The sequence below is a fragment of the Oncorhynchus keta genome, chromosome 34 (genome assembly GCF_023373465.1).
Source record: "Oncorhynchus keta strain PuntledgeMale-10-30-2019 chromosome 34, Oket_V2, whole genome shotgun sequence".
NCBI lineage: Eukaryota > Metazoa > Chordata > Actinopteri > Salmoniformes > Salmonidae > Oncorhynchus > Oncorhynchus keta.
The window spans coordinates 78671278-78692857 of NC_068454.1; the positions used below are offsets into that span (position 1 = coordinate 78671278).

The window sequence follows — 21580 nt, forward strand, 5'->3', positions numbered from 1 at the left end:
TACACACACACACCCTGACAACTATACACACACACACACACACACACACACACCCTGACAACACTACACACACACACACACACCCTGACAACACTACACACACACACCCTGACAACACTACACACACACACACACACCCTGACAACACTACAAACACATCCCTCCTGACAACACTACACACACATCCTGACAACACTGAACACACATCCTGACAACACTACATACACAGCCATTACAGCACTGAACGCGCATCCTGCAGGAGAGAGACTGGGAGAGGAGAGGTGGGAGGGTGGAGGAGAGAGACTGGGAGAGGAGGGGTAGGAGGGTGGAGGAGAGAGACTGGGAGAGGAGAGGTGGGAGGGTGGAGGAGAGAGACTGGGAGAGGAGGGGTAGGAGGGTGGAGGAGAGAGACTGGGAGAGGAGGGGTGGGAGGGTGGAGGAGAGAGACTGGGAGAGAAGGAGTGAGTGGGTGGGTGGAGGAGAGAGACTGGGAGAGGAGGGGTGGGAGGGTGGAGGAGAGAAACTGGGAGAGGAGGGGTGGGTAGGTGGAGAGAGAGAGACTGGGGAGGAGGGGAGGGAGGAGGGGGTGGGAGAGGGGTAGGTGGAGGAGAGAGACTGGGAGAGGAGGGGTGGGTAGGTGAGAGACTGGGAGAGGAGGGGTGGGTGGGTAGGTAGAGAGACTGGGGAGAGGAGGGGTGGGGGTAGGTGGAGGAGAGAGACTGGGAGGGAGAGGAGGGTGGGTAGGGGTGGAGGTGGAGAGAGACTGGGAGAGGAGGGGTGGGTAGGTGGAGGAGAGAGACTGGGAGAGGAGGGGTGGGTGGGGAGGAGAGACTGGGAGAGGAGTACTGGGGAGACTGGGGAGGGGGTGGGTAGGTGGAGAGAGAGTGGAGGGTGGGTGGGGAGGTGGAGAGAGAGACTGGGAGAGGAGGGGTGGGTGGGGTAGGTGGAGTAGAGAGACTGGGAGAGGAGGGGTGGGTGGGTGGGTGGGTGGAGGAGAGAGAAAGTTTATTCAGAAATCACACGTTGATATGTGTTGGAAAGCCCAGATGATAAAGAGCAGCAGTCTGGTTTGGGTTCAGTTTGTGGAAAGGAAAAGTATTGTCTCTGGACGGATGACATGTTTCTAAACACACCTCTATTTCTTTCTCTCCTTTCGCTTCAGGAAAAGGTGGAGGACGAGAGGAGCGATAAAGAAGAGACAGACGAGTCAGGGGAGGAAGAGGAGGGGGTGGAGAAGAAAGGTGCGGTGCAGAATGGTAACGCCGCTCACAACAACCACCGCAAGACGGAGTAATGAAAACATGTGCCAGGAAGTAAGAGTGAAGAATTCACATCCCTCCCTCAGCAGAGTGGGAGAGATGGAGGGAAGGGGAAAGGGAGAGATGGAGGGAAGGGAGAGATGGAGGGAAGGGGAAAGGGAGAGATGGAGAGAAGGGGAAAGTGAGAGATGGAGGGAAGAGGAAAGGGACAGAGTGGTAGGGAAAATAGGAGAAGGAAAGGCATTCCTAAAGCCTGAGAACTACAGGTAGACCTGTACCTGTGGTTAGATACACTGTTCTACATTATAAACACTCAATCACACACACCATTTTGGATATACTACATTAATTGGCATGGACCTGTTATTATAGTCCATTAATAACACACACACACGGGTAATTCTCACATTTTTCACAAAATGTCCTCTTGAATAACAGAGTAGGATCTATACATATCTATTTCATAATTATTATTAGTTTTTTTATCAGATATTATACTAACATTTTCATAAAATTCTCATTCGTTTTTGCCCAAAAAAGTTATAAATCAATATTTATATATTTGTTTAACATTGCTTCCCTAATGAAAATGCCTGAGACAAATCATTTTAAATTACAATTATTATAAAATGAAAATCAGACTTTTTCCCAATTTGAGCTCTTTAGCTGTTTTCTAAGGACTACTCTAGATGATGCATCATGGGTGAAGAAATTTTTATTTAAAAACTGGAGTTTTATAGGAACTTGAAATGGTAATGAGACATATCCACAGACACTGCTTGTATGTAATAAATATTATAGTTTAATGTAAACTTCAACTAGTATACAATTTTTATAATTTATGGAGAAACTACAGTAACATATTTTGTTTTATTTAAATAAGTTAGGTTTTTCTAAATATGTATTTTTATAAAATTACCATGAATTTAATCAGGAGGCATTTCAGTAATGAAAATGCATTTTTATTTTTTTTTACATGACATTTTCCCCTAAAACTAGACATCTTAGTCCTAAGAATGATAGTTGATTTTTGCAGGTGCATCATAGTTTTGTAACTCAATTTGTTCCAGACATTTTAAAACTGGTTTCATGAGAATACCCCCCCCACACACACACACACACACACACACACACAATTTAAGAAATAGCATTGGGAACATCTGTGTGATTTCAGTCCCTCTGAAAGAGTGTTCAAAAGGATGTGAATGGAAGAGAGGACAGAATGATGAGAATGATGAGAATGAAGGGAAGAAGGGAAGGAAGGGGAGAAGAGAAGGAAGGGGAGAAGAGAAGGAAGGGGAGAAGAGAAGAGAAGAAGAGAGGGGAGAAGAGAAGAAAGGGGAGAAGAGAAGAAAGGGGAGAAGAGAAGGAAGGGGAGAAGAGAAGGAAGGGGAGAAGAGAGGGATGGGGAGAAGAGAAGGAAGGGGAGAAGAGAAGGAAGGGGAGAAGAGAGGAAAGGGGAGAAGAGAAGGAAGGGGAGAAGAGAGGAAAGGGGAGAAGAGAAGGAAGGGGAGAAGAGAAGGAAGGGGAGAAGAGAAGGAAGGGGAGAAGAGAAGAAAGGGGAGAAGAGAAGAAAGGGGAGAAGAGAAGAAAGGGGAGAAGAGAAGGAAAGGGGAGAAGAGAAGGAAGGGGAGAAGAGAAGGAGAAGGATGGGGAGAAGAGAAGGAAGGGGAGAAGAGAAGGAAGGGGAGAAGAAGGAAGGAGGAAGGAAGGGGGAGAAGAGAGGGATGGGGAGAAGAGAAGGAAGGGAGAGAAGAGAAGAGGAATGGGGAGAAGAGAGGGATGGGGAGAAGAGAAGGAAGGGGGGAGAAGAAGAGAAGAGGAAGGGGAGAAGAGAGAAGAGAAGGAAGAAGAGGGAAGAAGAGGGAGAAGAGAAGAGAAGAGAAGGAAGAAGAGGAAGAAGGATGGGGAGAAGAGAAGGAGAAGGATGGGGAGAAGAGAAGGATGGGGAGAAGAGAAGGAAGGGGAGAAGAGAAGGAAGGGGAGAAGAGAGGGATGGGGAGAAGAGAAGGAAGGGGAGAAGAGGGATGCTGCTTCTTACTGTACTCATGTGCCTTACAGCCAGACTATGGTGCTTTTACCATGGTGCTTTTTGTTCTTTTATTTTTCACTCACCTTGTTGTTGCTCAACCTGCTATAAGCATGTTTTGTCCATGTGCCTTTATGTCCAATACTCCAGTTGCCATGAAAGACAGACTTTAGAAAAGAGACACAACAAGATTTAACCTGACACACAAATACACAATCATGTGAATGTGTCCTTGTGTGAATGTTGATTTGGGGCTGACATACAGATTCGCCGGCCCTGGTTTTTATGATTCTATGCAATTGTGTTTTTTTCTGCTCAGCTCCTGTAGTGCATCTGAATGGGCATTGTTTGGGACACCTCTAAGCTTGTAGAAGCCATGCAGTAAGATAGTGAGGGAGTCTGGTTGTCTCCCTCACTGGTAGCATGGGTTTAAATACTGCACTGTATGGACCTTGATTTGAGGGCCTGTTAATAAACTGCTTTATTGAATGGTTAATAAACAATGTAATAATGTGAATAACTGGTTCATAAACAATGTAATCATGTTTATAAGCAGTCCTTCAAACAAAGTGTTAAATCGTTTTGGGGGTTATATTGAGATTCTGCTGATTCTGAATGATGCTCTCCTTCCTCTGCTGATGTCATGTTTATGTGCCAGTGGTAACGCTCTGTCTGTAGACACTCTCCGTTGACATTGGAGAGGAAAATACTTGTTATCAAACAGTTTTACACAGGCAGAACTTTATTTTCAGTATATTTCAATAGTTTTTGCAAAACAAAAATTGCCATTGTAAATGTAAAGGCAAAAAACAACAGCAATATTTTAACTGTTAGACCAGTATGGACCAGTTGTGGTTTCATTCCAGTGTGGTATGACGCATGTCATCGACTAGAGATGCATTCAACTCCGCTAACGATTATGAAGCTCCCAACTCTGAGCGCCCACCAACAATCCAATTCACCAAGAATGTTTGACAACAGGAGACAACAGGAGACAACAGGAGCGAACTGTTCTATTCTATTGAAAACACTTGATTGTGTACTCTTTCTCCAACAATGACCTTGTAAGGACTACAGTTTTCTGCAAATGTTTGCAGAGTTGAATGCCAGTCTGGTTTGGTCCAGTCCAATCTGTTTCTGGGCACAATGATCCAGTAGAATCCTGACCCACACTGATGATATCATGCATCATGATGGATATTCATCGGGGGCCTGGATTGGTTGGTCAGAACAGGACATTTCTTTTCAGGAGACTGGAAAGGGCCATTGTAATTTAGGCTTTATTTAGGGCAGATTTTTTAGGCCATACTGCCCTGGATTAGATTATCCCGTGTGTGTGGTATGTGTTTTTCTGTTATTCTAGAGTGATTTGAGGTATGATTCCTTTGAGAAACAGGTTTACAGTCATGTTTCATGTTTGACATCATTGTTTCAGAAAAGTTAGGATTTTTCTTGTTTTTGGATTTTAGCAACTCAATTGCTCAGTAAGCAAAAATATGATACATGGAACAATGGAAGTGTTGTATTAATTGTTGTTGTATTTTAAGTGCCTTATCTGTAATGTATGGGATAGCCTACCCTCTCACCTTTCTACCTTCTTCAGCTCCTCTCATCCTCATTAATCCTTTCTCCCTCTTTCTTTAGCTTCTTATTGTTCCCCACTCCTTCTACTCATCCATCTCCTCCCTCATTCTGAGATCCTCCCCTCACAGCCTTTCACATCCCCATTCCAACCCTCGTTCATTTGTACTAACCTTGACCAATCTTCCTCTCTTCCCCCGTCGCTTTGGAAAAACAACAGTCACGTAATTACAGTGTTATTTTGTGTGTATTATGATGCTGAAGTATTATCATTAATAATAAAAACAACGATCATGAATCACTACGCCAAACCTGTCTACTCCAATGTTTGTTTTACACACTCAAATTATGAAGTTCTCCTCACTGATGGATAAGGGGAGAGTATCTATAGGTTTCCTATGTCTTGGTTTAGGTACTGAGGCCTTCTATAAACACAGGGATTGTATATTGTGCACTTATTTTAGTGTACACACATACAATACGTTTCTGAAATAGGGGTAGTAGGTTTATTACATTATAATGTGAGTATAACACATCACTCAAATAATCTTAAAGGTTAAGATCTTGCTTTGACTCAAATCAAATATTATACAGATGGTTCTGGCCTGTGATTCTGCGTAAGTGGTCAAACATTGGGGTTGCCCTCCTATTGGATGTCACTTGTATCCCGCTAATGATTGAAGAAAAGTGTTACATAGCTAGAGCCTATACAGTTATTGATATTAGCCGTGAACGCCATCTTGGATCTAGAAGGTTTCTAAACAGCGAAAACAGGAAAATAGATACTTTCGTTCTTATTTTGTAATTTCCCCAACTGGCTGATGATGAAGAAACACGAGTCATGACGTCGCCTCTTTATTTGCTGATATAGTTAAAATCCGTAAATCTGAGAGGATTGTGGACTGAGGAAATTTACGCAGTTTACTATAATTTGGGTTTGTTTATGTTATTCAACCCGGACATGGACTCTTCTAACCCAGGTACAGTAAAGTTTTAAACTTGTGGGAATAAGTTCAAATGTTACAGGTGATAATGCAGATGGAAAATTGGCGATCCGTGGCCCTTTGACCGAATCTGTCACTTTCTCCAGATTGCGTCTGATGACAGCATTAGAGAGATAGATAGCTCAGCTGGGGCTAAGCTAACTGGCCAGCGAAAGCAAGCTAACTGAATATTTTACTTTGAATTGAATAATTTAACTAGCTAACTACTTAGCTAGCTATTGACGTTTCTGTCTTGCAACATCGTAGTTAGCAAGTTAGCTACCAACCTTGGCAAATAGCTTGTCTTACATTTAGCTGGCATGACCTAAGGTTAATGTTGCCAACTCGCCATGTTAGCTTAGCTAGTTATCATTTTTAGCTCGCTTGCTAGGTGACCGACTTGCGTAGGTTATGCTCAGATAAGTTAGCTATTAACTAGCAAGCTAGTTTGTGTCAATATTTCATCAAAACAGTGTTATTTTTAATGAATGATTAGCTTTTTTGGCCAGCTGACAGTTAGCTTATTCTGCTTGGTTTAGCATAGCTAGCGAGTTAGTTGTAGCTACAGTATTTGTTAGCGAGCTAGCTTTGTGGCTAGGTAAGTTAACGCATAGCCAGTTTCATTACCAGAGGCAATAGCTAGCTCGCTATACTCACAACTGCAGTGGTCACACGCTCTGGCTTGGAGAGCTGCATGGTTCAATCCAGCATTCACACACTTTCATTTTATTCGTCTAATCAATTCTTACGATTGGTTGATTAACGTTAGTTGACTCAGGTGTGTTACTACATGGCTGTCTGGAGCAACATATGTCCCGGTAGATACGTTTATGGCTAAATAAATTAAACACACAGTTGTGTTACTGAAGTGGATACACTTGTAGCATCGTGTAACGTTACCTTGCGTAATTTATCTGTGTGTGTGTGTGTGTGTGTGTGTGTGTGTGTGTGTGTGGCAGGCATACCAGACGACTCCGGTGAGGCCCAGGCAAGCAGCAGTGCTGTTGTGCCAAAAGGGTCCAATAAGAGACGAGCTGCGTGAGTATAGTATACAATGCCAATGAATCAGTCAATCACTATGTCACAACTTTAACAGGCAGTCTATAGCTATGACAGCACAGGGTAGAAGTTGTCCATAGATGCAGAATCAGAATCGCACCGATAAGTTGTTGATCCATTCTTGTGTGTTAACTTTACAAACATGGATTCTGTCTACTTCCTCACAGGCCAGACTTCGATGATGATGATGATGATGATGATGGAAGCAAGCTCTTCAGGTAGGACTGACACCTGTCTCTCGCTCTTTCTTGTTCTCTCTCATCTCTCTATCTGATCTGACTGTACTGTGTTGGTTGTTTTGATGTCAGATCTTCTCTGTCTTTGACCAGGTGTGATGACGATGGAGGAGGAGGAGACAAAGAGCGATTTGCCAGGTAGAATAAGGAGGTTGTTGGTGCGTTTTTGTGCGTGTGTATAATACAGATATTCTGCATGCACACATCCCGAGACACCAGATTCCCTATCACACCGCTGTGATTCTTGTCACTACTACTAACCCCTGAGCTCAGGGACACCTGTTCACTCCTATCAATCCCTTTCTTCTGAGCACAACCCCTTTCTCTCCCTCCTTCCCCCTCTGCTTCTCCCTCTCAGGATCTCTGAAGTCTTTTTCTTTCAGCACTTCCTCTCCTCTATCACTCCATCTCGCTTTGAAAGACCAGGTTCTCTCTATCTCGATCTCTACATTTATCTGTCGTATTGATGGATCATTCACTCCTTGTTATATTTATCAATCCATGCTTGTTCCATCTATCTCATCCTAATCTGAAAATATCATTTGGTTACACCAACACTAAACTCTACTCCATGTTGTCCACCTACCTGCCCACCTCTTCCCATTTATATCCCTCCCTCTTTCTCTCCACCCCACCCCATCCCTCCTCTACCTCTTACTCTCTGCCCTTCCTATTTCTTCCCATCTCTACACCATCCCTGTCCCTCCTCCTACTCTCCTCTCTTCCTCTCCTCCCTCATTCCCTCGCTCCAGGGAGAACCACAGTGAGATTGAGCGGCGGCGGAGGAACAAGATGACTGCTTACATCACAGAGCTGTCGGACATGGTTCCCACCTGCAGCGCGTTGGCACGGAAACCAGATAAGCTGACCATCCTGCGCATGGCCGTGTCCCACATGAAGTCTCTGAGAGGGAGCGGCAACACTGCAGCAGACGGGACATACAAACCATCCTTCCTCACCGACCAGGTTAGAGAAAGAGAGGGAGGAAGGAAAAGGAGGAGAGGGGGCTGAGAGATGAAAAGGGGAAAATGTTATCATGTGTGTTTGTTGCACAATAATAGCTGAGAGTATCTTCCATGTCATCTCTCCCTCCATTGTTCTCTCTCTCCTCTACCTCTCCTTTCCTCTCTCTCCCCATCCCTCTCTTTGTAGGAGCTGAAGCACCTGATCCTGGAAGCTGCTGATGGCTTCCTGTTTGTGGTGTCGTGTGAGAGTGGGCGGGTCGTCTACGTGTCAGACTCCCTGACCCCTGTTCTTAACCAATCACAGTCCGACTGGCTAGGCTCCTCACTCTACGACCAGCTCCACCCGGAAGACGGAGACAAACTACGAGAGCAGCTCTCTACTGCAGAGAGTAACAATACAGGTACACACAGGTGGTACAGATGAACTACAGGAGCAGCTCTGTTCTGCAGAGTTATAATACAGGTGGTACAGATGAACTACAGGGGCAGCTCTCTACTGCAGAGAGTTATAATACAGGTGGTACAGATGAACTACAGGAGCAGCTCTGTACTGCAGAGAGTTATAATACAGGTGGTACAGATGAACTACAGGAGCAGCTCTGTTCTGCAGAGTTATAATACAGGTGGTACAGATGAACTACAGGGGCAGCTCTCTACTGCAGAGAGTTATAATACAGGTGGTACAGATGAACTACAGGAGCAGCTCTGTACTGCAGAGCGTTATAATACAGGTGGTACAGATGAACTACAGGAGCAGCTCTCTACTGCAGAGAGTTATAATACAGGTGGTACAGATGAACTACAGGAGCAGCTCTACTGCAGAGAGTTATAATACAGGTGGTACAGATGAACTACAGGAGCAGCTCTCTACTGCAGAGAGTTATAATACAGGTGGTACAGATGAACTACAGGAGCAGCTCTACTGCAGAGAGTTATAATACAGGTGGTACAGATGAACTACAGGAGCAGCTCTGTACTGCAGAGCGTTATAATACAGGTGGTACAGATGAACTACAGGAGCAGCTCTCTACTGCAGAGAGTTATAATACAGGTGGTACAGATGAACTACAGGAGCAGCTCTGTACTGCAGAGAGTTATAATACAGGTGGTACAGATGAACTACAGGAGCAGCTCTGTACTGCAGAGAGTTATAAAACAGGTGGTACAGATGAACTACAGGAGCAGCTCTGTACTGCAGAGAGTTATAATACAGGTGGTACAGATGAACTACAGGAGCAGCTCTGTACTGCAGAGAGTTATAAAACAGGTGGTACAGATGAACTACAGGGGCAGCTCTCTACTGCAGAGAGTTAGAATACAGGTGGTACAGATGAACTACAGGATCAGCTCTGTTCTGCAGAGAGTTATAATACAGGTGGTACAGATGAACTACAGGAGCAGCTCTCTACTGCAGAGAGTTATAATACAGGTGGTACAGATTAACTACAGGAGCAGCTCTCTACTGCAGAGTTATAATACAGGTGGTACAGATGAACTACAGGAGCAGCTCTCTACTGCAGAGAGTTATAATACAGGTGGTACAGATGAACTACAGGAGCAGCTCTCTACTGCAGAGAGTTATAATACAGGTGGTACAGATGAACTACAGGAGCAGCTCTCTACTGCAGAGAGTTATAATACAGGTGGTACAGATGAACTACAGGAGCAGCTCTGTTCTGCAGAGAGTTGTGGTACAGATGAACTACAGGAGCAGCTCTCTACTGCAGAGAGTTATAATACAGGTGGTACAGATGAACTACAGGAGCAGCTCTCTACTGCAGAGAGTTATAATACAGGTGGTACAGATGAACTACAGGAGCAGCTCTCTACTGCAGAGAGTTATAATACAGGTGGTACAGATGAACTACAGGAGCAGCTCTCTACTGCAGAGTTATAATACAGGTAGGAGACACACACAACACTAATGACTGTGGGTAACGACCCTTCTCTCTCTTTCTCAGGGAGGATGTTAGACCTGAAGACAGGAACAGTTAAGAAGGAGGGACAGCAGTCCTCCGTCAGGATGTGTATGGGAGCCAGACGATCCTTCATATGTAGGATGAGGTGTGTGTGATGAGCTTGCATGTGTATATGGCTGTATGCACCTGTGTTGGGCGTGTGTATTCTGAAATGTGTGTGTTTGTAGATGTGGTTCGTGTCCAGTGGAGCCCATGTCTATGAACAGATTGAATTTCCTGCGGAGCAGGAACAGGTGAGATCGTTCTTGTATATTTTACTGTAAAAAGTGCATTCGGAAAGTATTCAGACCCCTTGACTTTTTCCACATTTTGTTATGTTACATCCTTGTTTTAAAATGTATTAAATATACATTTTCCTCATCAATCTACACACAATACCATTATGACAAATCGAAAACAGGCTTTTATACATTTTTGCACATTTATTAAAATAAAAAACAAATACCTTTACATAAGTATTCAGACCCTTTGCTATGAGACTCGGAATTGATCTCAGGTTCATCCTGTTTCCATTGACCATCCTTGAGATGATTCTACAACTTGATTGGAGTCCACCTGTGGTAAATTCAGTTGATTGGACATGATTTGGAAAGGCACACACCTGTCTATAAAAGGTCCCACAGTTGACAGTGCATGTCAGAGCAAAATTCAAGCCACGTTGTTGAAGGAATTGTCTATTGAGCTCAGAGACAGGATTGTCTAGAGGTACTAGAGACAGATCTGGGGAAAGGTCCCAAAATATTTCTGCAGCATTGAAGTTCCACAAGAGCACCAAGATTCTTCCTAGAGCTGGCCACCCGGCCAAACTGAGTAATCGGGGGAGAAGAGCCTTGGTCAGGGAGGTGACCAAGAACACTGACAGCTCCTCTGTGGAGATGGGAGAACCTTCCAGAAGGACAACCATCTCTGCAGCACTCCACTAATCAGTCCTTTATGGTAGAGTGGCTAGACAGAAGCCACTCCTCAGTATAAGGCTCATGGCAGCCCGCTTGGAGTTTGCCAAAAGGCATTTAAATGACTCTCAGACCATGAGAAACAAGATTGTTCTGATGAAACCAAGATTGAACTATGGCCTGAATGCCAAGCGTCACGCCTGGAGGAAACCTGGCACCATCCCTACGGTGAAGCATGGTGGAGGCAGCATCATGCTGTGGGGATGTTTTTCAACGGCAGGGACTACGAGACTAGTCAGTATCGAGGGAAAGATGAACAGCGCAAAGTACAGAGAGATCCTTGATGAAAACCTGCTCCTGAGAGCTCAGACTGCGGCGAAGGTTCACCTTCCAACAGGACGATGACTCTTAAGCACACAGCCAAGACAATGCAGGAGTGGCTTCGGGACAAGTTTCTGAATGTCCTTGAGTGGCCCAGCCAGAGCCCGGACTTGGACCCGATCTAACATCTTTGGAGAAACATGAAAAGAACTGGTCAGCGACGCTCCCCATCCAACCTGACGGGGTTTGAGAGGATCTGCAGAGAAGAATGGGAGAAACTCCCCACATACAGGTGTGCCAAGCTTGTAGCGTCTAATCGCTGCCAAAGGGGCTTCAACAACTGAGTAAAGGGTCTGAATACTTTTGTAAATGTCATATTTCAGTTTCAGTGAACTATGCCTTGACTGGTAGTGTTCTCCCCTGTAGGAATGGTCTGGGCCCACCCAAGGATGGAGAGCCTCAGTATGTGGTGGTCCACTGCACTGGATACATCAAGTCCTGGCCCCCCACAGGTAACTAACTAACCTATGGCATAGCTCTTATATCAAATCAAATGTTATTGGTCACATACACATGGTTAGCAGATGTTAATGCGAGTGTAGCGAAATGCTTGTGCTTCTAGTTCCGACAGCAGCAATATCTAACATGTAATCTAACAATTCCCCAACAACTATCTAATACACACAAATATAAAGGGGTGAATGAGAATATGTACATATAATTATATGGATGAGCGATGGCCGTGCGGCATAGGCAGGATGCAATAGATGGTATAAAATACAGTATATACATATGATATGAGTAATGTAAGATATGTAAGCATTATTGAAGTGACATTATTTAAAGTGGCCTTGTTTAAAGTGGCTAGTGATCCATTTATTAAATTGTCCGGTGATTGGGTCTCAATGTAGGCAGCAACCTCTCTGAGTTAGTGATGGCTGTTTAGCAGTCTGATGGCCTTGAGACAGAAGATGTTTTTCAGTCTCTCGGTCCCAGCTTTGATGCACCTGTACTGACCTCGCCTTCTGGATGGTAGCAGTGTGACCATGCAGTGGTTCGGGTGGTTGTTGTCCTTGATGATCTTTTTGGCCTTCCTGTGACATCGGGTGCTGTAGGTGTCGTGGAGGGCAGGCAGTGTATTGATATTAAAGAAAGGCATTGATGTTTATGGTACATTGGTGCAACGACAGTGCTTTTTTCGCAAATGCGCTTGTTAAATCATCACCCGTTTGGAGAAGTAGGCTGTGATTCAATGATAAATTAACAGGCACCGCATCGATTAAATGCAACGCAGGACACTCTAGATAAACTAGTAATATCATCAACCATGTGTAGTTAACTCGTGATTATGTTAAGATTGTTTTTTGTAAGATACGTTTAATGTTAGCTAGCACCTTACCTTGGCTCCTTGCTGCACTCTCGTAACAGGTAGTCAGCCTGCCACGCAGTCTCCTCGTGGAGTGCAATGTAAGGCAGGTGGTTAGAGCGTTGGACTAGTAACCCGAAGGTTGCAAAAACGAATCTCCGAGTTGACAAGGTAAAAATATGTCGTTCTGCCCCTGAACAAGGCAGTTAACCCACCGTTCCTAGGCCGTCATTGAAAATAAGAATGTGTTCTTAACTTACTTGCTAGTCAGACTTCCTAGTTAAATAAAGGTGTAAAAAAAATAATCGGCCAATCTGTGTCCAAAAATACTGATTACCGATTGCTATGAAAACTTGAATCGGCCCTATTTAATCGGCCATTCCGATTAATCGGTCGACCTCTAGTTGAGACCCAGGGCCTCAAGCTTAATTTTGTGCTTGGAGGGTACTATGGTGTTGAATGCTGAGCTGTAGTCAATGAACAGCATTCTTACATAGGTATTCCTCTTGTGGCAGTGTGAAGGCTTGAATCGCCTGAGGACCTGTTGGGGGGGTATGGGTCTAGGGTGGCCGGTAAGGTGGAGGTGATATGATCCTTGACTAGTCTCTCAAAGCACTTCATGATGACTGAAGTGAGTGCTATGGGGCGGTAGTCAGTTAGTTCAGTTATCTTTGCCTTCTTGGGTACAGGAACAATGGTGGCCATCTTGAAACGGGGACATCAGACTGAGATAGGGAGCGATTGAATATGTCCGTAAACACACCAGCCTGTCTGTGCATGCTCTGAGGACGCGGCTGGGGATGCCATCTGGGCCATCAGCCATCCAAGAGTTAACACATTTAAGTGTTTTACTCACGTCGGCCGTGACGGTGGCACTGTATTATCTTCATAGCGGGCAAAGAAGGTGTTTAGTTTGTCTGGAAGCAAGATGTTGGTGTCCGTGACGAGGCTTGTTGTCTTTTTGTAGTCCGTGATTTCCTGTAGACCCTGCCACATCCGTCTGGTGTCTGAGCTGTTGAATTGCGACTCCACTTTGTCCCTGTACCGGCATATATCCAATGTATACACTACTGCTGCATACTGAGTCGTGTTTGCCTGCTCGCATTTCAGGGGTGAATCTAACAGATGAGGAAGCAGACAATATTCAGGGGAGTCGCTACTGTCTAGTCGCCATCGGTAGACTTCAGGTAAGATGGGACAACTTAATGTCCAATGTTTGGATGGGCTCATGAAAACCACCATCTTGCAGACACTTGTTCCCCCCTTGTTGTCTAGGTGACCTCTTGCCCGAGCGACACAGACATAAACAGCATCAGCGTTCCGGTGGAGTTCATCTCTCGTCACAACTGCCAGGGCCTCTTTACCTTCGTAGACCACCGCTGCATGGCCACAGTGGGCTACCAGCCTCAGGTAGGCCTCACTCACAGCCTGGGGCTAGAGTAGGACAAACACCCAGCATCGCATTTCATAGTGTATCAGGATACAGTATGTGTTTAAACTGTGTATCAGGATACAGTATGTGTTTAAACTGTGTACCAGGATACAGTATGTGTTTAAACTGTGTATCAGGATACTGTATGTGTTTAAACTGTGTATCAGGATACAGTATGTGTTTAAACTGTGTATCAGGATACAGTATGTGTTTAAACTGTGTATCAGGATACAGTATGTGTTTAAACTGTGTATCAGGATACAGTATGTGTTTAAACTGTGTATCAGGATACAGTATGTGTTTAAACTGTGTATCAGGATACAGTATGTGTTTAAACTGTGTATCAGGATACAGTATGTGTTTAAACTGTGTACCAGGATACAGTATGTGTTTAAACTGTGTATCAGGATACAGTATGTGTTTAAACTGTGTATCAGGATACAGTATGTGTTTAAACTGTGTACCAGGATACAGTATGTGTTTAAACTGTGTATCAGGATACAGTATGTGTTTAAACTGTGTATCAGGATACAGTATGTGTTTAAACTGTGTACCAGGATACAGTATGTGTTTAAACTGTGTGACACAGCTGTAAGCTTGATCTAACTTTTTCTGTGTTGTGTGTGTGTTCCCCAGGAACTGCTGGGTAAGAACATATTGGAGCTGGCCCACCCTGAGGACCAGGGTCTGCTGAGAGACAGCTTCCAGCAGGTGGTCAAGCTGAAGGGTCAGGTGCTGTCCGTCATGTTCCGCTTCCTGTCCAAGACCAGAGACTGGCTCTGGATCAGGACCAGCTCCTTCACCTTCCAGAACCCCTTCTCTGAGGAGATAGAGTACATCATCTGTACCAACGCCAACGTCAAGTAGGTGCTGTATACACACACAGACACACATCATCTGCACCAACGCCAAGTAGGTACATACACACGTACACACACACCTGCACCAACGCCAAGTACATTTACATTTACATTTAAGTCATTTAGCAGACGCTCTTATCCAGAGCGACTTATAAATTGGTGCATTCACCTTATGACATCCAGTGGAACAGTCACTTTACAATAGTGCATCTAAATCTTAAAAGGGGGGGGGTGAGAGGGATTACTTATCCTATCCTAGGTATTCCTTAAAGAATACCTAGGATAGGATAAGTAATCCTTAAAGAATACCTAGGATAGGATAAGTAATCCTTCTCACCCCCCTTTTAAGATTTAGAGTAGGTACACACATCACCTGCACCAACGCCAAGTAGGTACACACACACAAACACACGTACACACACATCTGCACCAACTCAAACTTCAAGTACCAACCCGCACACACGTATTATCTGCACCAACGCCAAGTAGGTACACACACACACACACACACGTATTAGCTGCACCAACGCCAAGTAGGTACACACACACACACGTATTATCTGCACCAACGCCAAGTAGGTACACACACACACGTATTATCTGCACCAACGCCAAGTAGGTACACACACACACACACGTATTATCTGCACCAACGCCAAGTAGGTACACACACACACACACGTATTATCTGCACCAACGCCAAGTAGGTACACACACACACACACACGTATTATCTGCACCAACGCCAAGTAGGTACACACACACACACACGTATTATCTGCACCAACGCCAAGTAGGTACACACACACACACACGTATTATCTGCACCAACGCCAAGTAGGTACACACACACACACGTATTATCTGCACCAACGCCAAGTAGGTACACACACACACACACGTATTATCTGCACCAACGCCAAGTAGGTACACACACACACACACACACGTATTATCTGCACCAACGCCAAGTAGGTACACACACACACACGTATTATCTGCACCAACGCCAAGTAGGTACACACACACACACACACACGTATTAGCTGCACCAACGCCAAGTAGGTACACACACACACACGTATTATCTGCACCAACGCCAAGTAGGTACACACACACACACGTATTATCTGCACCAACGCCAAGTAGGTACACACACACACACACACGTATTATCTGCACCAACGCCAAGTAGGTACACACACACACACGTATTATCTGCACCAACGCCAAGTAGGTACACACACACACACACGTATTATCTGCACCAACGCCAAGTAGGTACACACACACACACGTATTATCTGCACCAACGCCAAGTAGGTACACACACACACACACGTATTATCTGCACCAACGCCAAGTAGGTACACACACACACACACGTATTATCTGCACCAACGCCAAGTAGGTACACACACACACACGTATTATCTGCACCAACGCCAAGTAGGTACACACACACACACACACACGTATTAGCTGCACCAACGCCAAGTAGGTACACACACACACACGTATTATCTGCACCAACGCCAAGTAGGTACACACACACGTATTATCTGCACCAACGCCAAGTAGGTACACACACACACACACACGTATTATCTGCACCAACGCCAAGTAGGTACACACACACACACACGTATTATCTGCACCAACGCCAAGTAGGTACACACACACACACGTATTATCTGCACCAACGCCAAGTAGGTACACACACACACACACGTATTATCTGCACCAACGCCAAGTAGGTACACACACACACACGTATTATCTGCACCAACGCCAAGTAGGTACACACACACACACGTATTATCTGCACCAACGCAAGTCACCTGAGTGTGAGACGCCTACAACACATAGACACCACAACTCTATTCCACGTCAACAGCTGAACATCTGCACTCTGTCTAAACAATCTATTGAGCCACCTTAGGAAATGTGATGTCATCTCCTCCAGGATGTGTGTTTGTCAGTATGTTCACCTCCTCTCCATTTCTTTCTCTCCCTTCCTTTCCTCCTCACCCCTTCTTTTTGTTGTGGGCCAGTAGAACCTCGACTCAGGACACCCTCACCCCCCTCTCGTCCTCAGGGGTGTCTTTGCCCCCCTCGCTGGGGGAGAGCAGTCCTAACTTCCCCCCTGTATCCCACAGCCCAGGGCAGGTGGCTGCCAGGTGAGACCCACTTAACCCCCCTCTGGCATGGGTCAGCTGGGGCTGCTGCTGCTGCGTCACTGGAGACTACAACTCTATTTCTCTCTTGTTCCCTTTATTCTCTTGTTCTCTCTGTTACTTGACTTGACCAGGCCTTTCTGTTTTTGGGTGATTCCCCGTCTCCCTCTCCCTCCTCAACAGCAGTAAGATATCCATCATGACCACGGTGTTGGTAATGAACCCCCTCTCCTCTTTTCTTCTTGGTTACCATAGTGACTGGTGGTGGGGCAGGTGCTGTTGGTTTCCCAAGCAGCGGTGGAGGGCCTTGACACAAATTATATTTTCTGTTGTCACTGCTAACACTTTTTTTCTCTCTCTTCCACTCCCACTTTTCTCCCTCTACCACTCTCTACCACCCCCTCTTTTCTCCCTCTACCACTCTCTACCACCCCCTCTTTTCTCCCTCTACCACTCTCTACCACCCCCTCTTTTCTCCCTCTACCACTCTCTACCACCCCCTCTTTTCTCCCTCTACCACTCTCTACCACTCCCTCTTTTCTCCCTCTACCACTCTCTACCACTCCCTCTTTTCTCCCTCTACCACTCTCTACCACTCCCTCTTTTCTCCCTCTACCACTCTCTACCACCCCCTCTTTTCTCCCTCTACCACTCTCTACCACCCCCTCTTTTCTCCCTCTACCACTCTCTACCACTCCCTCTTTTCTCCCTCTACCACTCTCTACCACTCCCTCTTTTCTCCCTCTACCACTCTCTACCACCCCCTCTTTTCTCCCTCTACCACTCTCTACCACTCCCTCTTTTCTCCCTCTACCACTCTCTACCACCCCCTCTTTTCTCCCTCTACCACTCTCTACCACTCCCTCTTTTCTCCCTCTACCACTCTCTACCACCCCCTCTTTTCTCCCTCTACCACTCTCTACCACCCCCTCTTTTCTCCCTCTACCACTCTCTACCACTCCCTCTTTTCTCCCTCTACCACTCTCTACCACCCCTCTTTTCTCCCTCTACCACTCTCTACCACTCCCTCTTTTCTCCCTCTACCACTCTCTACCACCCCCTCTTTTCTCCCTCTACCACTCTCTACCACCCCTCTTTTCTCCCTCTACCACTCTCTACCACCCCCTCTTTTCTCCCTCTACCACTCTCTACCACTCCCTCTTTTCTCCCTCTACCACTCTCTACCACCCCTCTTTTCTCCCTCTACCACTCTCTACCACTCCCTCTTTTCTCCCTCTACCACTCTCTACCACCCCCCTTTTCTCCCTCTACCACTCTCTACCACCCCTCTTTTCTCCCTCTACCACTCTCTACCACTCCCTCTTTTCTCCCTCTACCACTCTCTACCACTCCCTCTTTTCTCCCTCTACCACTCTCTACCACCCCTCTTTTCTCCCTCTACCACTCTCTACCACTCCCTCTTTTCTCTCTACCACTCTCTACCACCCCCTCTTTTCTCCCTCTACCACTCTCTACCACTCCCTCTTTTCTCCCTCTACCACTCTACCACCCCCTCTTTTCTCCCTCTACCACTCTCTACCACTCCCTCTTTTCTCCCTCTACCACTCTCTACCACTCCCTCTTTTCTCCCTCTACCACTCTCTACCACTCCCTCTTTTCTCCCTCTACCACTCTCTACCACTCCCTCTTTTCTCCCTCTACCACTCTCTACCACTCCCTCTTTCTCCCTCTACCACTCTCTACCACCCCCTCTTTTCTCCCTCTACCACTCTCTACCACTCCCTCTTTTCTCCCTCTACCACTCTCTACCACTCCCTCTTTTCTCCCTCTACCACTCTCTACCACTCCCTCTTTTCTCCCTCTACCACTCTCTACCACTCCCTCTTTTCTCCCTCTACCACTCTCTACCACCCCCTCTTTTCTCCCTCTACCACTCTCTACCACCCCCTCTTTTCTCCCTCTACCACTCTCTACCACCCCCTCTTTTCTCCCTCTACCACTCTCTACCACCCCCTCTTTTCTCCCTCTCTTTTGTCTCTCTCCCTTTCCAGACAGTTGCAGCAGCAGCAAGCAGAGTTGGGGGGAGGAGGGAGAGATGGTCTGTACGAGGCAGGACAGGTTACACTTCCACAGGTAAGACTAGCACTGACTAAAACACAGACCTAACTGGGGCCTCAACCACAGGGGAGCTTGTTGTGGGGTTATCTCACTGTATGTGTGATCGTTCTATTGTTCGCTGTAACATGGACAATAAATTATTGACCGCTTGTTGACCGTTGTCCATGTCAGATGCCTGTCCAGGCCGTGACCGCAGCTGGAACTGACCACAGTAAGACCAGGGACAAGGCAGAGATGCACCCCTCCATGTACCCCAACCCAGACCAGGCCAAGTTCCTGCCCTCCACCTCTGCCCCCGGAGTGCCCATCTACCCTCAGGACAACAACTACACCACTGCCAACCGCTCCAACGACACATACAGCAGGTATGACCACTAGCCTCTGTTGTACTGTTTTAAACGGATCTAAGGGCCATGTATACTGAATAAGAGATGGTCATTTCCTGTTGTTATGAACTAATTCCAGGTCAGTAGGGATGGCTCAGATGGTGCAGCCATCCCACTCCGCAGGCCAGGTGCTGGCTCAGATGGTGCAGCCATCCCACTCCGCAGGCCAGGTGCTGGCTCAGATGTCCCGTCAGAACGGGGCACCCCCCTCCAACAGCAGCCCCCTACAGGGAGGGGCAGCGGTGAGCTGGCCGGGGCCAGCAGCAGGGGCTAGACCCCCCTTCAACAACCAGGTGAGACAGCTGGCAGCTGCAGGTAGAAGCTGTCCACTCAGCCTGAAGTTTAGATCCTCTGTTGTTGCCCAAAGTGCTACAGATCTAGAATCTTAATTTAAGACTATTATAATTATTATAAATTGTTTGTGGAAATTACAATTGTCAGAAGCTTTTTTTAAAACTCAAATACAATACAAGTTTTGGCTGCATTGCAGGACAGTTTTCCTTGAACAGGGTTATGAAATGTAAATCCTACATCTGTAGTTGGCCTGATGGGGATGAGTGCTCTGAGGTTCTTTCTGTAGTTGGCGTGATGGGGATGAGTGCTCTGAGGTTCTTTCTGTAGCTGGCCTGATGGGGATGAGTGCTCTGAGGTTCTTTCTGTAGTTGGCGTGATGGGGATGAGTGCTCTGAGGTTCTTTCTGTAGCTGGCCTGATGGGGATGAGTGCTCTGAGGTTCTTTCTGTAGTTGGCGTGATGGGGATGAGTGCTCTGAGGTTCTTTCTGTAGCTGGCGTGATGGGGATGAGTGCTCTGAGGTTCTTTCTGTAGCTGGCGTGATGGGGATGAGTGCTCTGAGGTTCTTTCTGTAGTTGGCGTGATGGGGATGAGTGCTCTGAGGTTCTTTCTGTAGCTGGCGTGATGGGGATGAGTGCTCTGAGGTTCTTTCTGTAGTTGGCGTGATGGGGATGAGTGCTCTGAGGTTCTTTCTGTAGCTGGCGTGATGGGGATGAGTGCTCTGAGGTTCTTTCTGTAGCTGGCCTGATGGGGATGAGTGCTCTGAGGTTCTTTCTGTAGCTGGCGTGATGGGGATGAGTGCTCTGAGGTTCTTTCTGTAGCTGGCGTGATGGGGATGAGTGCTCTGAGGTTCTTTCTGTAGCTGGCGTGATGGGGATGAGTGCTCTGAGGTTCTTGCATCTCTGTATCTTAGCGTTGTAAAGGACCTCATCTTTTATTCCTGTGTAGTCTGTGTTTTGAGTATCACACCCAGACAGTTTCAACAGTAAATGTATAACAGAAACCTTGTACGTTTATGAAGTGTGAATAATAACATGGTGTTGTTCACCACCCGCCCAGCAGGTGGTGCCCCAGGCAGGGAAGGCCCTGTCTCCCCAGTTTGCCATGGGGAGTTTTGTTGGGGGCTCTTCCTCCTCATTTGGGGCGATGCCCACCACTGCCGCTCCGACCCCCACCATGGGGGCTAACTACCCAAATATCAACCCCCGCGCCAGCCTCAATACCAACGGATACGGTACGTGACCCTGAGAGAGAGTGTGTGTGTGTGTGTGTGTGTGTGTGTGTGTGTGTGTGTGTGTGTGTGTGTGTGTGTGTGTGTGTGTGTGTGTGTGTGTGTGTGTGTGTGTGTGTCAACTACAGTACAGTGTTTTTATGTGTTTGTGTATGCTGGTGTAGTTAGATACTGAATCGCCCATTGTCTCTGATAGATGGCTTGGGGTCGGGGCCGCAGTTCCCCTCCAGGGCAGCGGAGGCAGTGTGGCCCCAGTGGCAGGGCCAGCAGCAAGCTCAGAACAGGGCAGAGCAGCACCCCCACACACAGAACAACCAGCCTGACATCTTCCTGTAAGTCTCTCTCCCTCTACCTATATCAATCTGCCTTTCTCTTCCCAATGTCTCTATCTGTACCTTTTGTTATGTGTTGTCATGTTGCTTTCAAGCTAAATCTTTCTCTCTCTCTAGGAT

The 21580-nt window shown here is 46.4% G+C and overlaps 3 protein-coding genes and 2 long non-coding RNA genes across 25 annotated transcripts in view; 4 read left to right on the forward strand and 1 right to left on the reverse strand.

Annotated features, from left to right (window-relative positions):
• LOC118378878 (ceramide synthase 2-like) overlaps positions 1-2731 on the forward strand; it is a 47072-nt gene extending 44341 nt beyond the window's left edge. For 2 of the 3 annotated variants that reach the window (XM_052495149.1, XM_052495150.1), the window contains exon 11: positions 1163-2731. In XM_052495149.1, the coding sequence (XP_052351109.1) occupies positions 1163-1294 (132 nt within the window). In that variant the 3' untranslated portion in view covers positions 1295-2731. The remainder of the gene's footprint in view (positions 1-1162) is intronic. The other variant, XM_052495148.1, reaches the window with a different exon arrangement.
• Positions 2732-5566: 2835 nt separating this feature from the next.
• Positions 5567-21464, forward strand: LOC118378879 (aryl hydrocarbon receptor nuclear translocator-like). The gene is made up of 18 exons (XM_052492681.1): positions 5567-5849; positions 6812-6890; positions 7079-7129; positions 7241-7285; positions 7900-8113; positions 8300-8513; positions 10074-10176; positions 10259-10324; positions 11732-11817; positions 13782-13858; positions 13947-14081; positions 14740-14966; positions 17021-17143; positions 19153-19234; positions 19391-19584; positions 19685-19898; positions 20957-21131; positions 21325-21464. The coding sequence occupies exons 1-18, from the start codon at positions 5813-5815 to the stop codon at positions 21462-21464; spliced, it is 2262 nt and encodes a 753-aa protein (XP_052348641.1). The 5' UTR covers positions 5567-5812.
• On the forward strand, positions 8535-10049 carry LOC127915301 (uncharacterized). 5 transcript variants are annotated; one of them, XR_008090934.1, is made up of 5 exons: positions 8535-8683; positions 9110-9217; positions 9272-9541; positions 9594-9755; positions 9855-10049. XR_008090934.1 is itself a non-coding variant. In XM_052495194.1 (5 exons), exons 1-5 carry the CDS (start codon positions 8585-8587, stop codon positions 10035-10037), a joined length of 930 nt encoding a protein of 309 aa, XP_052351154.1. In that variant the 5' UTR covers positions 8535-8584; the 3' UTR covers positions 10038-10049. The 5 variants fall into 5 exon arrangements, 1 of the variants encoding a protein (XP_052351154.1); XM_052495194.1 differs by adding an exon at positions 8844-8897 and having other exon boundaries at positions 9110-9541; XR_008090936.1 differs by lacking the exon at positions 8535-8683 and adding an exon at positions 8818-9003 and having other exon boundaries at positions 9110-9163; positions 9488-9541.
• On the forward strand, positions 15306-17010 carry LOC127915302 (uncharacterized). Of its 13 annotated transcripts, none has more exons than XR_008090937.1 (4): positions 15306-15500; positions 15583-15890; positions 16029-16416; positions 16591-17010. It is a non-coding gene; the product is annotated as an uncharacterized LOC127915302 (long non-coding RNA). The 13 variants fall into 13 exon arrangements; XR_008090942.1 differs by having other exon boundaries at positions 16071-16416; XR_008090944.1 differs by having other exon boundaries at positions 15583-15760.
• Positions 17574-19146, reverse strand: LOC127915303 (uncharacterized). Of its 3 annotated transcripts, none has more exons than XR_008090952.1 (3): positions 18640-19146; positions 17932-18121; positions 17574-17673 (listed from the first exon to the last, which is right to left on the reverse strand). It is a non-coding gene; the product is annotated as an uncharacterized LOC127915303 (long non-coding RNA). The 3 variants fall into 3 exon arrangements; XR_008090951.1 differs by lacking the exon at positions 17574-17673 and adding an exon at positions 17726-17838 and having other exon boundaries at positions 17932-18022; XR_008090950.1 differs by lacking the exon at positions 17574-17673 and adding an exon at positions 17726-17838.
• Positions 21465-21580: the final 116 nt, after the last annotated feature.